Source organism: Hetaerina americana, unplaced genomic scaffold (genome assembly GCF_022747635.1).
Source record: "Hetaerina americana unplaced genomic scaffold, ioHetAmer1.1.p SCAF_1, whole genome shotgun sequence".
NCBI classification, from domain to species: domain Eukaryota; kingdom Metazoa; phylum Arthropoda; class Insecta; order Odonata; family Calopterygidae; genus Hetaerina; species Hetaerina americana.
Genome location: NW_027286069.1, coordinates 41,670,530 through 41,689,071, shown reverse-complemented (window position 1 = coordinate 41,689,071; position 18,542 = coordinate 41,670,530). Strand labels below are relative to the sequence as shown.

General features: G+C 34.2%; 1 protein-coding gene across 5 annotated transcripts in view; it reads left to right on the top strand.

Annotated features, from left to right (window-relative positions):
* LOC139691045 (SR-related and CTD-associated factor 4-like) overlaps positions 1-18,542 on the top strand; it is an 84,358-nt gene that overhangs the window by 25,897 nt on the left and 39,919 nt on the right. For 4 of the 5 annotated variants that reach the window (XM_071588805.1, XM_071588797.1, XM_071588773.1 and 1 more), the window contains exons 10-14: positions 5,663-5,796; positions 6,414-6,622; positions 7,410-7,581; positions 8,891-9,043; positions 16,216-16,305. In XM_071588805.1, coding sequence (XP_071444906.1) covers positions 5,663-5,796; positions 6,414-6,622; positions 7,410-7,581; positions 8,891-9,043; positions 16,216-16,305 — 758 coding nt within the window. The remainder of the gene's footprint in view (positions 1-5,662; positions 5,797-6,413; positions 6,623-7,409; positions 7,582-8,890; positions 9,044-16,215; positions 16,306-18,542) is intronic. The other variant, XM_071588782.1, reaches the window with a different exon arrangement.

The window sequence follows — 18,542 nt, the reverse complement described above, 5'->3', positions numbered from 1 at the left end:
TCACCCAGGCGGGAATCGAACCTGCGACCCTTTGAATGGCAGACGAGGACGTTACCCCGCCGCCACCGGGGTCGGCGATTATCTATTATATCTTTCTAGCTTTATTAGTGGTTATTACATTTCAATATCAGAATCATGATTAAAGAACTCTGAAATCCTCAATTAACAATAACAAAGAATTAAGTCAGCCTATTTCCTCTATTCAACAACTTGTGTAGTGACATTGTCTAATGATTAACCAAGTCCAGGAGTTCATAGATAACTCTTGAATAGGCTGATTATAACGTTTTAAGCTCTTAAATGGCTGTTATTATAAATAGCCCAAGGCTCATGGTCATGGCTTCTTCAACCTATTATTACCTAAACCAAAATTAAATATACAGGCATTTTGTCAATGTTGGAAATAATCCAACCATTTGTCCGACAGGTAAACCTCAAATTTACAAACTCCAAATTGACATTTTTGGTACCATAACGACCGCTCTTCATGTAATTAATTCAATGAAAACCTCAAGCCCTAATGTTCTATAAACCTGGATTTTTTGGTATCCTTGCTCTTGAGAATGATAACTTTAGTTTTTTCCCAGGTCTAATTCGTAACATTGTATATCTTTTTGTTATGTGGTGTGACAAAAGAAGTTAAGGTTTATTCATATTACAGTGGAACCTCATAATACAGGCATACTCCGTTCTGTAACCTTTCTTGTAAAGCAAAACACTTGTTTAGTGAAACAACTTTTTTCATATAAATTAATACAAAATGCTATAACGTATGGAATGTGGAAAAACATAAATGATGTAGGTTTATTCGAAGAAAATTAAGTATACATTGTTTGGGATCGTGGATAACATTCACTTTTTCTTCTATCAAGGAATGATGCAACCGGGAGTGCAAAATTTGTCAAAGCAAATTAGAAACAATATAAATTTTTTGTTATTTATGATGCATACCTAAATCCATTTTACTAGAAAGCAGACAAGGGACTTTTTTTTTATCGGCACTTCAAAATAGGTTAAAATGATACTCAGAATGATCATTAAATAAATTTATGGCATTCATTACTGCTGCTATATTAGGGCGATGTCTCGTACTTGTGGTATGATGCAAAAGTTTCCCATGACCTCTACATCTAATTGGACAACTGTTTTGGACTTAACGCTTCTCTAAGTCTCGTAAAATTAAAGCTCAAGAGATGGCCTTTCATTGCCTTGTGGTTGGCTAATTCATTCTCACTTACTGTTAAGGGCACAAATACCTGATCTGCCCAAAAAATACACGAACTGGTGCAATCTGGCATGACGCGGACTATGGCCTCACCCACTAGCGGTGCTAGTTGCCTGAGACTCAATGAGCCATCTGTGCTTGGTGGATCGTCAAGTTGTGCATATGGTGCCAGTTATTTTAGTTTCAGTTGTCCTTGTTTTTACTGTTTGTCCAAAATGGAAATTAACGAAATCACGGCGCAACGAATCATATTCAAGTTTTTTGGTGGAGTGTGGTAAAAGTTAAACGGTAATGACTGAAATGTTGACAGCTTTTTACGGGGATGATGCTCTGAAGAAAAATCTGTTTTCAAGTGAATTAAGCGTTTTAAAGATGGCCAACAAGATGCCACGGATGATGCAAGGCCGGGACAACCTACAAACACCTGTGTTGACGGCATCATTGATCGTGTGCGGTGCTTGTCTTTACCGATAGTCAAAAATCATCAGAAAAATAGCTGATGAACTGAATTAAGGAAAATCAACAGTGCACACTATTTTAACCGAGCATGAAGGATGGATCCTTCACCATGACAGTGCATCTGCACATTCAGCATTGATTTTTTGCCAGTTTCTGGCAAAAAATCCAATCACCATCCTTGATCATCCTCCTAATTCACCAGATCTCACCCCCTGCGACTTTTTCCTATTCCCAAAATGCAAAAATATGATGAGGGGACATCACTGGGAAGATGTGGACACCATAGAGCAAGAAACAACGAGAGAACTAAAAAGCCTGACTTCTGAGGTTCCTTAAATCAGTATAATATAAGATGGAATAAGTGCATAGCAAGGAATGGAGAGTACTTAGAAGGGGACAAAATCTATGTAGAATAAATTTTGCATAAAAAAGTTTATATGGCCTCAGTTACCTTATTTATTGAAGAGGGTAGTATGGGTTTGACTCTGCATTTTCTTCCTGGAGATAACTGTCTTGTCACAATTAAAAGTAAATTTTGGCGGGTAATCCTTAGAACCTATGACCATTTTGAAGTCACCAACTGGATGGTATGGAAGTTCTCTGCTGCCTTTGACTCAGAGGTTGCTGCTTCACCATGCCTCTTAATGTCGTGGATGAAGGTTTTTCTCGTTAACTTCTTGAACTACAATCCCTTAAATATTTGTTCGGCCATTGATGATCCTGACATCTTATTAACGAGGCATAAACCACTTTCCCCTTTCCTCAATATGCCCGTCATGTTTGGGACCACTAGTTGTGTTCTCTTTGCTAATTACTTGCTCTGCAAAGGGCACGTTAAGCAAGGGTTCACCATATTTTATAATCTTATTATCTTGTAAGTTGGCATCCAAAATTATGTGAATGTAGTATTTCTTCTTCAATTGTCTCTCTAGCAACTACAGTAAAACCCTGTATTGCGTTATTGAAGAGAAGGTTTTTCTGCTATTACTACAATTTTATCTGGTGCCATAAAATTTCTCACCATTTCATTGTATGAGGAACTCTTTTATTTGCACAATTTCATTTTCAGTTTACCCCTACTTAACATCAGTAGGTGCTTAAGCAGTTACTTATGTACATCAGTCTTTTTTAAAAAAACCTTCCCTGATTTTGTTTCATACATACAAGCTTTAAAGGAATAGGAGAGGAAAGTTATGTGAACAGTTCTAGCAAAAATTTTGAATTTGGTGGGCACTAGTGACGGAAATGTGAACTACTTGAACTTGTAATCTCAGTCTGCCAGGAAAAGATTTGTGAAAGAAGTAATTAGATTGTACAATTTGGAGTGGGCTATGTAATTTATGCAAGAACACCTGAGAGAGACTATTACTATAGCACATTAATTAACAATATGAGGAATGAAAATGGCTTTGACCCAAACATGAAGAAGGATAAAAAATGCAAGAACTGGTGACTGACTACTGACATCATTTGCATTGTTTCCAAGTTGACAGATATAATAGTGATTGGCCTCTGAATAATAAAAAGGATCGAAACTTGATTTATCAAATGAAAACTAACCTGGATTAAAAATAATTTTATTCTCCTGAAACAATTTTGAAGTGGACAACTGTGTGCATCACTTAAATCGCACGATAGTTCAGATTCTCATGTGAAGTTTTTCTCAAATTTCTCAGGAAAGTAAATTTTATCCAGCTTGACGAAGGAAATAAGAGGCGAAAAAACATCATTTCACTGTAGGGAAAAATAAAAATTCTGGAACAAGTTGATTCTCACAGTTAAAATTCTATTGATCTAGTGAACCATCTAAGACTGTGCGCTTCTTCAACGAACACAACATTGAAAAATCGTGATTTGATTCTGAAACATGCAAACGTGTGCAAGCCATTTGCCTTAAAAGAAAAAAACATGTGAAGAATTCCAAGAATAAAGAATTACTGAAAATGGTTTTAATTTGATAAATTGTTATATATCCCTGTGAATGGTGTCATCGAGTGAGAAAAAGTATTGCACATTCCCACATATTGGGAATAAAGGATTTCACAGCATCCAATGATTGGTTAAATAGGTTTAAAAAAAGGCACAATCTTATATACAAGGCTGTGTGTGGTGAAAGTACAAGTGTTGATGTCGAGGCTGTAACTCAATAGGAGATGTTAGATTTGGGTACACTTCTTGAAGGCTCTAGCCCAAAAGATGTTTTTTTAATGCACAAGAGATAGGGTTATTGTTTAATGTACTCTCAGCAAAAATACTGGGCTTCAGAAGGGAACAGCATCATGGAGGGGTACTGAGCAAAGAAATACTCATGGTTTTATTGATCAAAAATGCAGATAGAAGTGAGAAGCTTCAGCCACTAGTGGTTGGAGTGTGCACTTGTACAGGATGCTTTACACTACATACCATTGACTTGGAAGCAAGTAAGGAATTTTGTAATACACGACTTTAGGAAAGTAATTTTATGATGATTGTAATGCAGTAGTTCAAGTTGATGTCATTTATGATGGTGATGATGCTATAGACGATGAATTCGGTAATTAAGCATGCAAATTTGAAAATTCTCCTTTTCCCACTACTTCTATTTTCCTGCATTTTACAGACTTTTCTGTGGTCGCCATTAAAGCCCAAAAAAGGAGTTTAACTGTAATAGTAATTTGAGATGATTAGTTTGCCATTACAATTCTGAATATATTTGTACATTAGAATATTTTTCATTTCATGCTCACTTCTCAAGCAATGAAATGTTAAAAATCCTATAAAATCATAAAAATTAATAGCTATGGAGTCAAAACAACCAAATTTGTATAACTTTATGTATTAAAAGCAAGACTACATCAATTCATCTTGATTGTCTAGTCAAAAGAAAAATCGTAAAGATTAGTCCAACATTAAGTAATAAAGTACTATCCCATGGATGGCTGCAAGTGGTCCCTGGATTTCTGACTGTTTCCTTATGACCTATTATAATATAATGACACTTTCGTTTTATTTTGATCATAATACTATTTGATTGCATATGATAATTTAAAATCTACTGGTTGAGAATAAATTAGATTGTTTGATGAATTTTATTGTAAACACATTATATAATTTTAATATTAATGTAAAAACTGTTACAATTACTTGTTTTTCTGAATTAGGAACTCCTACTAGTGAGTGTTTTTTTTCTAATTAAGGCAAATGAATTTTATTCAGTATGTATTACATTTTTAAAAGTTAACTGTACGCAAATCATACAATCATAATAAAAATGCAAGCACTGTAAGTACAATTCCTAATTTTTACTGGTTTGGGAACTCTTTTCTAGGAAGTGTCTAATTCTAATTAAAGTTGGTGACCTTTTTTCTGTATGATTTATGTTGGTAAAATTCAAAATCAATAAGGAAACACCCCCATAGATGTAATAAGGGTTGTTAAAGCCGAGGTGGTTTTTTTACTTAGCTCTTATTAAAAATATAAATGCATCTCACTTTCTAACCTACTTGAAGCACAGATTTTTTTCAGTTTCACTTTGGTAACAACTGCATATTAGCTGGGTAAAAGGGATATAAACATGGAATGAATTAATAATCTATGTGTGGGTTGCGGTATTTCTGGGATAGAGACTACTGACCAGAAGACCCAGGTTCAATTCCTAGGAAAGCCTCACTGGGCATGCTCAGCTCTACCCAAGCTTCGTGATTATTTGGGTACCAGCCAGATCTTCTGGGGAATTTTTAACTTGTACAGGGAAAGAAACAGGCCCTCCTACCCTGAAATGTGAATTTCACATGCTGTTGGACTTAGTACTGGATAAACTTTACCATCACCTGCCAAACTGACCTTAGGGTTCATTACTGCTTATGGTTTTTTTAAATTCATGATGTATTCTTTAGGCACCAAAATATATACCTCACTCTTTTATATGCATTTCACTTTATCTTTCTAAATGATTTTCTATAACATGGTCTGATGTTTGCTTAATAAATTCAACTACAGGTCTCGATCTCGTGATAGAGAAAAGGAGAAAGAAAAGGAGAGGGAGAAGGAGAAAGAGAGGGAGAAAGAAAGAGAAAAGGAACGGGAGAGAAAGAAAAAAGGATTGCCACCGATTAAGAAGGAGCATTTAAGTGGTGAGTTCGGTTCTTTAAAATAATTAACTGGTAAACCAGTATTTAATGATTACCTCTCCATTTTAGTGTGCTAATTATTGTGCATTAATACTAATTCACTGATAAATTGAAATTACTGCCAACAAACAAGTTTTTATGCCTGGAAGATGGCTGACAGAAGATAGAAGAAACCAAAATGTTTTGTTACCTGATCAATATCTTCCTTCACAATTGTGACTCTTGAGTCTCTGTCATGCTAGATATGTATTGATATCTGCTCAATTTTTTATTTGAAAATTACTTTTCTCTATTAAATAATAAATATTAAAAACAATTAATGGCAAAAATATAATAGGATATTATTATTGTTACTCTACCAATAAGGGTAGGTTTTGGATGGACTTTTTACATTTAGACTGTGTGTTATGGTCCATGTTACTATGGAAGAAACTTAACTGTTGCAAGAGTAATATAGAGTTAGCAAAAGCAGAAAAGGCTGAAAAACTGCAATTTAATCAAATATGATAAAGAATAAATATAACAAAATTCGTAGTGCATGAAAAGAGTACATCACCTCTTTGGTGTTCCAAAAATAATCTAATCAAATGAATAAAGACATTGGTTTTATCTCCTCCCAGTTTGCAGTACAACTCTATGGGTGGGTCATCTTTCAAAACTGGTGCATCAAGAGGAACTGTCAGACACATTTGGAGAATATGGTGACATAGTATCAATTGACTTGATACCTCCCAGAGGATGTGCTTTTGTATGCATGAATCGCCGACAAGATGCATATAGGGCATTGATGAAACTTAAAAGTCATAAACTTCAAGGCAAAGCCATAACAGTAAGTATTTCGTTGAAAGTATATCAGTATCAAAATGTAATGTTCTCCTTACCTGGGATTTGAACCTAGATCCATTGAGTATCGTTTAAGTGCTTTAGCCAATTAAGCTATCTTGGAAATTCTATTACCCTTTGAAAGTTTTTGATTAACCGATTTTTACCCTTTGAAATTGATGCATTGTACAAATGCACATTAGTGAATGGTTCCATTAATGTAACGGTCGTGGCATCTCGCACCGTTATCTATATTTCTTAATTTTATGATTAATGATTTCAGTTCAGTTTAATTGAATGACACTGTTATTTATTCTGTATTAAATCATATTAATTCTTTGAATTTAATTGGTAACATTTCCTATAGAGTTTTTATACTCTTAGTTCACTTGGCAATAAAATACATTATAAAAGTTGCATAAATATATATATATATATAGTACAATACACAGTAACACACAATATAGAAACACAAAAAAAAAGAAGAACACTCGCACGTTATTTCTTGATATTTCGACGGAAACAATCCGTCTTCCTCTGAAGATATAGAAGTAAAAGATTTACTTCTATATCTTCAGAGGAAGACGGATTGTTTCCGTCGAAATATCAAGAAATAACGTGCGAGTGTTCTTCTTTTTTTTTGTGTTTCTATATTGTGTGTTACTGTGTATTGTACTATTCGGCACTTCCGTGTTACGTCTACGAAAGCATATATATATAAACAAACAAACAAATATATATATATACATAAAATACATATTTGTTCATAATCACATGTATAAATTATCTCAAAGCTTGCATGGGCTCCCGGTAAAGGTGTTAAAGGCAAGGAATGGAAAGACTATTGGGAGGTAGACCTTGGAGTTTCATACATTCCTTGGAATCGCCTTTCTCCTGAAGTGGATATGGATTCCCTTGAAGAGGGTGGAATGGTAGATGAAGAAACTGTGCCTGAATGGATGAAAGGTATGTTTTTATGTGTAGAATATATTAAAGAAAATTTTGTGAATTAAGATTTGGATGCAATGAATTGTCCATATAAATGTGAAATGATTATTTGTTCTCCTTTGCTGTGTTTTGTGTTGTGTTATCCAATTTGTGACCACTATGTGCTTTTATGGACTGCATTTTATTCAATTACTTTCTTGTTTAGCCACTCTTCAATTATGACGAGGTAATTTTAGTTTGTTTTTTTGGGTCATGTATAGCTTTTTTATTCAATTTTATTGAATGATGTTTCCTGCAAAATGCTTTCTAATAATTTCAAAACTAGTCCTGAAAATTAACCAATGGTTGCTTATTTCTCTACTGTTTGTTTCATTTTTTAAGTCATGATGAAATACGATCTGTAAATATTGCAATTAATTGCTCTTTTAGTTACAAAATTTTCATTTTAGGGAACTTATTATAAGTGCCAGCTTTCAATGTTATTTGTAATATTACTATAATACCTGTTCACCATAAGCTTATTCTATCATGTGCCTGGGATTTAACTTTTCTAATTGCCATTGCCAAGAGTATCTTATTTAGTTTATCATCACCAAGAAACTTAAAATCTATTCCCATGGTTGAAAATGATTTAAAGGGAATCGAGTTTCTCTTTAAGCAGTATTTAAAAAAATTTTAGCCTGCCTTTTTCCATTGACATGAAATATGTAGTGATTGTATGTACATTTTTATTTATTTATTATATTTTTCTGTCAGTCAAGCATGTGACATAGATTGTGGTCATAAAGATATTCAGAAAATGCAATAAGAACAATTCGAGAAAATACACTCTTTAATGAAATATTCCTGTCAATCCCCATAAAATTTAGATAAATACACTGAAAACTATGCATCTACCCTTACATGTAATGCAGCTGATGATAATAAATTATTGGTCATAAACTCATTCTCCCTGTATTAGCAATTGATTATTAGCTGCTTCTTAAGTTCAGTTTTCAATATTTTTACAGTGAGTTAATTTCTTGTATTAATTGGCAATTTGTCAATTATAAATGATGATGAATGACGGAGACCTTGGGTTGAAATAGCAAAAGACTGCTGAATTAAAATATATTGTCTCTTCCATTAGTGAAATAACAATGTACTAGGCAAAAATATACCTGAATTCATTTTTACAAGTAGTGCAAAGTAAAAAAAATATATATGCATGGTAAGGGGGAGAACTTTTCAGACCCATCGTATTTCATTTTGATCGTGTCTCTGGGTATTCCTTTGCATTCAGTGCCTCATTGAACGTATTTCATTCTGTCATCTGCTTTTTATATAGAACAAGGAGCATCACAGACAGCAACGCTCTTGCAACCACAAACAATGGGTTTGGGGGCAACTGTCAATGCTGCAAGTGGTGTCCCAGTACCAGCCAACCCCCAAAGTGCCCTTCCCCCTAGTTTTATTCCAATTCCTGAAGCAGTTGGAGCTGGTAAGTTTAGTTTCTTTGTTGCATTTAATTTGTTCTAGTAATATGTATTAGCTTAATTAATGGACTCAATTTAAGGCAAGTGTTAACATTGTCTGACTTAAAAATTACAATTAATTAATTACAATTAATTATGTGCGAAGTATCAATTTGCTGAAGTAGTGGAGGCGAATGCCTTTCATTAATAGATTGTAAGAGATTAAAGAGTAAGTAAACAACCATAAAATCTTTCCTTATATGAACAGGTTTTTATATGATAGTTGCAATATAATCATCCATGACCCTATTTGCTACTAATATTTCATTATACCGCAGGTATTTTCAATTGCATGCTCCATTCAGATGTATAGTCTTTTATATGTTTTAAAGAATCATCTCATATTTAGCTTTTATTTCAGTTTATTCTTCAATACTTTTTTCCACTGGGGTGAAATGGATTAAGCACTTATCCTAGTAAGAGTAATAAAGCTCTAAGTGACAATGGGGTTTCCACAGTGAACATTTTCAAAAGGGCCTACTTATGTAATTTGAAATGAGAAAGTAAACTTATCTTAACATTCCTTTATTTTTATAAATGGGTACCCATATATTTAGGTGGATTTGCAATTTTTTGCATTAATTTTTAAACATGTACCTGACGCCTATCCTCATTGTATCTTAAATCCACTGACTTGTTATATAATTGAATAATGCATTTAATTAATCAACCAAAGAAAGGTAAGCTTTTGATAGCATTGTGAATTTTTTTCCATTAGCAGCAGGGAATAACTAATAAAAGATATCTGTTTCTTACATATTTTATTTGTTGAGTTGTGCATGTGATTCCTTGTCCATGACTAAATGCTTTTAATTCATGTATAGATATCTCTTACTCTTCTTGCAGTCCTTGCTCTGCTTGTCTCTCCATTGAGGAGGCACAGATTGAGGTAGCACAAATTGTCACAGTGTTTCATGGTTTATGTGCAAATAAGGGCCAAAACATTTTCTGTGCATGTTATTATTTATTGTTTTCTGTTTGAGTGCATTTTAATGTAGTACTTGTTTCTCTGTGAGTTTTGGGTTCTAGAGGAATTATTTCATGCTGCTATAAAAAGCTGCTTTCCAAGTGTAAGGAAGTGATTTTGTTTGACTTGTTAGTGATTTTCATGCTTCGTGTTGATAAATGTGAGTGATGAATTTTTAATGCTACTTAAATTTTAATTTCCTCATTTCTCATGACTACCATCTCTCTGGGAAGCCTCTAAAATTCAGGGGTATTTTTATTTGCGCTAGAAATACTGGGAAGGGTAAGGGAAAGTCTTGATAGTTGTATAGCTGGGCATGCTGCGTTGAACTAAAAATATTTACAGTGGAACCTCATTTAACAAGCATCTTGCACAGCAAGTAATTCGCATAATGAGCAAAACTAATGGTCCCAAAAACGATTCTCTTAATGAGTGACTTTCTCATAATGAGTAATAAAGGAAAAGGATTCCAGATTCATTGCATGTCTTCTCCTGCTATTTGTCTCTAGCATTCGTTCTGCTACCATCTTAGCGTCACTAGTGATCACACATTTTTCCAAACTAGTGTTCAAACATATTATTAGTGATATTTTTTGCAAAGTTTAGTAATATTTTGTGCTTATTTTTAAAATTGACCCAGAAGAAAAATCCATTGGGAGAAAGCCATAAGAGAATAAAAATAAAAAATAACAGTAGAAATGGAAAGTAAAATCAATGAAAATCTGGAACAAGGTGTGAGAGATTGGCTGATCTAGGACGCACTTACACAATTAGTCAACAACAGCAATTGGCAATTTATTGAAGGGCATGAACAAGGAGATAGATACTTCAGATAGAGTATTACACAAGAATTATGTACTCTCCATGATGTAAAAGGTTATTTCTTATACATAAAAGAAAAGCAAATTCAATACGACACCATAAATGAGAATAAAATTTGTGAGAAGAGGGAAGTGATTTTTGCAAAACTCATTAATTAGATGTCAGGATCATCAACAGCCGAACAAGTATTTAAGGGGTTGTGGTTCAATGAGTTAACGAGAAGAACTTTCATCCACGGCGTTATGAGGCTTGGTGAAGCAGCAACCTCTTTAGTCAAAGGCAGCACAGAACTTCCATCAGTTGGTGGCTCCAAAAAGGTCATTGGGTCTGTGGGTTACCTGCCAGAATTTATTTTTAATTGTGACAAGGCGGTTCTCTTTGGGGAGAAAATGCTTAGGCGAACCTACATTTGTGTCCATAACAGTGAGAGAGAATGAATTGCCCGACCACCAGGTGTATTTTGCATTAATTTATGTGCAAAAAGTTGTTTCATTAAAAGTTTCACTTTACAAGAAAGAATAGAGAATGGATTATGTTTATATTATGAGTATCCATTGTATTTTAATAAGAGTAAAAGTTTAAGGAATATTGTTTTCTAGCTCTTGTATGATCCAATTTGTAGTATTCATCCAGTTGTACTTGAAGAAGTTTCCCTAAAAAGGTTAATTGTGGAGAGTATAATTTCTTGAAAGTTTTTGTAAGGTAACTATTATAACAGCTTCCTGCCAAGGTGGGGATCATCAGAGAACAAAGTTAATCATAGATTCAGTTCACTGTTACTATGAGAGTAAAGAGCCTCTTGCCAGAGAGTAAAACATTTATATTTCAGTATCTGGGACAAGAATAAGGGGTGTTCGTTGTACTGAGGTTTATGGTATGGTTGCGGTCATGCATTGAGTAATCACATGGAGGGCGTAGTCATGAATGACATATTCATCAAACTCATGATCCAAGATGCTCAGGAAATTAATTGAATATGCAACCCAGTTTATGCTGTTTTTTATGCATTCATGTTATTTTCTCTAGCAAATAGCATACTCAGTCAAGATCTATTCACGGAAACTCCAGGAGCATGTTATCTCCACAGGAAGAAATAGAAAATGTATGGAAAAATTTAGTACATTCTCAATAGCAAGTGTCTGTCGTGTTATTTAAAAATAATTTTTCTTAATTGCTACCAACTTTATATTTAGCTACATTTTCCTTTCCTTTATTTTGATGTAAAAACCTATTATTTCAATCCTGCTTAGTTCAAAACAATGTGAATTTGAAGCTAAGAGCAGAAGAAGATATTAAATGCCTTTATTGCAAAGTTTCATGTTCAAAGTTATCACTACTTGCTCTCCACCTTTCAAAAATAAAACTCTTGTTTCCTTTTAAACAAGTACTTACATTTTTTTATGTGTAGCCGATAATCACCCAGGAACATTAACAGAGAGATGTGTAGCAAAAGCTTAAGGAGAATATGGCTTGATTTAATTGAATTTCTTAAATTCATGTGAATTGATATTTCAATTTTTTAATTCTTGTGATGCATTAAGATGTTTGCAATTCTGTTGAATACAGGGCACTCTCAAGGAGATGCTAGAAAACATTTAACAGTTGCATGCCGGTCATTCTACAAGCTATTTAAGGGACTGTATTCTACCCCAACTTTTTTGCTTGGTCAAGTGTGTTAAGTAAACAAAGATATTGAGCTTTTTGTGCTGCTGACTTTGGGATCCTATAGAGTTGGTTGATGTAGGAGGGAGAAATGGAACTTCTTAAAGAAGATTTGGTGGGAAATGGAGGCTATAAAAACTAGCTGTAAACATCAAAATCTGGTAACAACATCAAGTGCACAAATCCCTTTCAGATACTATCCAAAATATTTCCGAATGGGGCTCAGGGTCAATGATTTCTAACACCATCCTTTTTCCACCCCATTATACAAATTGATTTCATTTTTGTGCTTGGGAAATTATCATAAGTGCCAAGAAACTTTGTGTGAAGAAGAAATTAATTGGCCATTTTGTTTTCCCAAAATGTGGTGCTTGGGGAAAAAATCCCTTTCTCCCCCTTCAACTCCTCACTGGTTTCGGCCTTGCTCACAAGATTATTTGGAGACCTTTAGTGTCTGTGATTTTTTAAAAACTTATTTTCCTCTTGTTTTTTGTCAGCGTTCCAAGTAGATGGAAGGAGGTGTAATGTAATGAGTTTTATTTTAAGTTGGACTTGTACTCTTCTCTCATGTCTGACAATGAATGATAAAAAGCATGCCCTCTTACAAGAAGGATGATTGTGTTTAATCTTCCAGAAAGCATTAAAAATACTGTGAAGAGCCTATCAAAGGGGATTGTGGTAAAGAATTTTGGGGCACTCTTAAGGTAGTGTTAATTATGGCAGTTGCAATGAGTAAGGAGCCAATACCTGGACTTGATATTTAAATGTATATCTTAAATGGTAAAGCAGACTGAAATGCGAAGTTTCAATAATCTATTATCTTGAAGTGCTAAAAATTCAACCGATCTCTTCTTTCTCTCAAACCAAAATAAAAGACCTCAGATGTTATTTGATTTTCTAAGGAATTAATATTTAACATATTTTGTTGTAAAATAATGTATTACTTAACTATTATGCTAAACATCCCTTGGTGAAATTTATTACAATGAAAAGCAAAATAAAAGTTACAATAAAGTGTCCAGACCAGGGATTAGACCTTATAACGAACCAACTTAGTCTCACTTCCATAGCCAAATGCACTTTCTCAATAGTAATGTTAAATCCAAGACATTTGTGAACTAAGCCTGCAAAGAGTACTTTGTAATGGAAACATATAGTAATGATCAGTTAAACACCAAATAAGGTCCTTTGAATGATCTGAGAAAGGACATGATCAAAGTTGTCGGCCAGAAATGTTTCAAGGCTCAATTGGAAGGAGAATTTTGTTTCTTGAGTATTTGTCAAACTGAAGTCAAATAAGTTCCTTTGGGTACCATTTGACTTAGTTCAACTTTAAATCTTGTTAAGTTCAAAATTTTTGATGACTTCAGTAAAAAGTCGAAATAAGTGAGTATAAGGGTATTTCCTCTTTTGGGAAAAATCAATAAATATGTGGTCTGTAAAATTATGGCACCACAGTGGTAACAAAATTGCAGATGGACAAGTTACTGAAGAAATGATATTGACATTAAGTAACTCTGCAAACAAATTGCAGGGAATACTTTTTATGAAAAATTGTTAAGTTATTAACTCTTAATCAGAGCTAATCACAATCTGAAAAGGGTTATCAATGGACCCTCACATGTACATATTTTCTATATCATTACATTCGATATATTGTTTCTTCTATATGACCTAAAAAAGTTTCCATGCTATAAAATGCCATAGTAAAATGTTTTAATTTGATGACTAAAGATATCATCACCAATGAATAACCAGAGTCCCCATCCCCAGAATATACCAGATAACCTTCCGAAAACATTTCTGCAGCCACTGCAAGCAATTAACTTTTCCACCCGCGTAATAGAGTTACTCCTTAAAAACATCGACCCCAACAAATCTCCGGGACCTGATAACATCCCAGCTGGCATATATAAAGAACTGTCGTCTGCAATTTCCCCTTATCTTGATATAATATTTCATTAAAAATCATTAGCAGAAGAAAGCGTGCCAAGCGGCTGGAAGATAGCTTCTGTAACGCCCATATTTTAAAATAGATACCAGGAGGACCCCAGTAATTATAGGCCAATATCGCTCACCTCCATCTCCTGTAAGATTCTTGAACACATAATTGTTAGTTTCATAATGAGGTACCTCGATAGCCAAGATTTATTGATTAATAACCAACACGGGTTCCGTAAAGGTAGAGCCTGCGAAACTCAACTCGCACTCTTTGTTCATGATATAATGCATTCTGGTGAAAGTAATTGGTCAAGTCATTGCAAGTTACTTGATAAGTTGGAAACTTAGCGAATACACGAATATTATATGCTGGATTAGACAATTCTTAAGCGATCATGTTCAAACAGTAATCCTGGACGGTGTATCATCCAGTATTGTCAAGGTCACGTCGGGTGTACCACAAGGAAGTGTCATATGCCCCCTCCTGTTCCTTGTTTACATAAATAACCTCAGTACCGTGGTTAATAGCAAGCTCCGTCTTTTTGCCGACGATGCAGTGATTTATGGGGACATTCGAAGTCGCGTTAGCTTACAAATTAGATGCAATTCAGACTTGGTGCAATACATGGCAATTGGAATTAAATTTGAAAAAATGCATAGTAATACATTTTTGGGGTAAGAGTAATTCCGTCCCATTTAGTTACGAAGTGAAACAAACAGAAATAGCGCGGGTAGATTCCTTTTAAATCTTCGGTGTAACAATTACGATCTGTCCTGGGGAAGGCACATATTAGAAATATGTGGTCGTGCTAATAAAAAATTGGGATTTGTAAAAGTGAGTGCTAGGTAAATGCGATGAAAAAGTGAAGGAACGATGTTTTCTTGCCCTAGTCAGGCCCCACCTAGAGTATGCTGCCAGGATATGCGATCCTCAACAGATAAATTTAATTTCTGAATTAGATCGAGTTCAGCGAAGGGGGGCTAGATCTGTCAAGCATTGTAATGACCAACGCAGTAGGGTAACTACTTCGCTAGAAAATTTAGGCGGGGATTCCCTTACACAGCGGCGTTTACAATGTAGATTAAACTTATTAAAAACATTTAAAGATGGGTCCTTTTCTGATGGCATCAATAACATAATATGAACCCCAACATATTATGGGTGGAGGGATCACGAATATAAGATTAGAGAGATAGACTGCAAGACTGACAGGTTTAAATGGTCATTTTTTCTAAGAACAATAAGAGATATGAATGCTTGTAATCGAAATCCCCCTGGAGTCAGCTCAACACAAAAGTATTAACCTACAAGGTAGGAACTGTGCATGGTTATATGAGTATATTTATATATTTTTTGCGCAGGTTCCCCCCACCTTAGAAAAACCCTAATCCCACGTCCCTTACCCTTTCCTCCTGGTGCTGCACCCCCTGCCACACACCTTTTTGGTGGCTCGCAGAGTATTGATGTAGATGTAGATATGTGCAAAGCATTGCTTTAATCAAATAATGCACAATTTACCCTATTTTTTGTTGTTATGGTTGCCACAGTGAGGTCTAGGTTTGCAGTAATTTGTAACAGCTTTTTTTTAAATTATTTTTTTTTCATTTCTTAAAATGAAGTTAAATCATAATGTAATTATGAGGTAATATTTAATTCAAGATTTCTGATTTAAAATTGAAATACATTTCAGGATTTTAAAAATAAATATGAATATTACTCTCAGTATTTTTTACTTATTTTATTAGGTGGACCAGGTGGTCAGCAGTCAGTGATTGGCGATAGTTCCCAGGCTCCAGCGACAAGTACAAACACCGTGACAGCAGGTGGTGATATTGGTGAGGTTGGCAGTGGCCTTCCACTACCACCGTCACTACCCCCACCTTCCCTGGCACCCCAGCCACCCTTTGGCCTACAAACTGCTGTGCCACGTATGTTGATACCTTTTCGCCACCTTGGCCGGGGTGATCACGGTAAATTGTGGCAAATGTGGTTTGCCTAATTTTGCATCCCAGAAAGTTAGCTGTCTTGTGGCGTGAACAGTGGGTTGTATGCCTTTTTTTAATCCCATCCCATGCATCTTGGTGGTATGTAGTTCTTAGTATAATTTTTTAGATGTTTTTTGAAAATGTTATAATTGGAGTCTGTATTGTGGTTAATGAATTTGGTTATAAGAATGCTTAGTGATGAATTATATTTAAAGATTTTGGACTTGTTATATAAGGTTAATGGAGCAAATTGTTATCCTAATAGCTCTTCCTATGTCAACTAATCTCTCTCTTGCAGTACATTTCTATTTGTTGTTCTTAAGTTTAATTTATTTTTTTTGTAATGTATATTTTTACAATAACGCACTTTTTAGAAAAATGAGCCTTTTGGGCTTTTTATGTTATTATAGCAGTTGGCCTCACAGGAGCACAATTTGGCAGGAGCATGAGCTGTAGAGTTGAAAACACATGTTAAAGTAGTGTTCCAATGCATATTACAATATTTGGCCGGTTTCATATATTGTGGGAATTACAGAAACGTACATAATGGCAATAATTTAATTTTAAGTGCCATAAGGAAAATAGTATGCAGTGGTGTACTCTGATATGCAGATGAATGAAAATTCACTATTAAAGAAATTATTTGACATTGTTGGGATTCACACCTAAAATCTAGTCTTTTTTTGTGCCATGCATTTATACATATTTAAAGATCATCCTTCATGAAATTGTATAGTTTACATTGTCTTTAAGCTATTGATGGATTGTATAACATTTTTGGAGAATTACACCTTATGTAGACATTATTGCTCTACTGGGCAAATAATTAATCATCTGAATCTAGCAAGAAATAATAAATTAAATTAGTTCCATTTTATGTAGTATATTATTATTCTTAATGATAAGTAGATGATAGTTGTATAAGTAAACATCTCATAACTGTAGGTAGTCCTTATTTTCTTGAACTTACTGATTTTATGTGAATAAGTACATAAATTGAGTTAAATTATTATTTTTTTAAAAATCTTAAAATGTTGTGAAGAATTACATGGTCTATGCAATAAATGTGCGAACTGGTGCAATCTGGCGGCCATGGCACGGACTATAGCCCGGGCCACTAGCGGTGTTAGTTACCTGAGACTCAATGAGCCATCTATGCTTGGTGGATCATTGAGCTGTGTGTATGGCGCCAGTTATGTTAGTTTCTGTTCTTTGTATTTACTGTTTGTCAAAAATGGAAGTTGATGAAATCAGGGAGCAACGAATCAACTTCACGTTTTTTGGTGAAGTGCGGTAAAAGTTATCAAGAAATGACTAAAATGTTGTCAGCAGTTAACGGTGATAACGCTCTGAAGAAAACATCTGTTTTCAAGTGAATTAAGCATTCCAAAGATGGCCAACAAGATGCCACGGAAGATGCAAGGCCTGGACGACCTACAAACACCTGTGTTGACAACATCATTGATCATGTGCGGTCTATTGTCCTTACCGATAGTCAAAAATCATCAGAATGATAGCTGTTGAACTGAATTAAGGAAAATCAACAGTGGACACTATTTTAACCAAACATGATGGATGCATCCTTCTCTATGACAGTGCATCTGTGCATTCAGCACTGATTTTTCGCTAGTTTCTGGAAAAAAATTCAATCACCATCCTTGATCATCCTCCTTATTACCCACATTTCATCCCCTGCGACTTTTTCCTATTCCCAAAATGCAAAATAGTGATGAAGGGATATCACTGGGAAGATGTGGACGCAATAAAGCAAGAATATGCACTGAATGGTTGAGGCCTTAACTTTGTAGAATTACATTTTTAACTTAGGAAAAATAATATCTTTGCTATATATATGTATATATATGTATATATATATACATATACACATACATACATACACATTCATACATACACATACACATATACACATACATATATACATATATATATATATATATATATATATATATATATACACATATATACATATATATGTACATATATATATATATATATATATATATATATATATATATATATATATATATATATATACACACACATATATATACACATGTATACATATA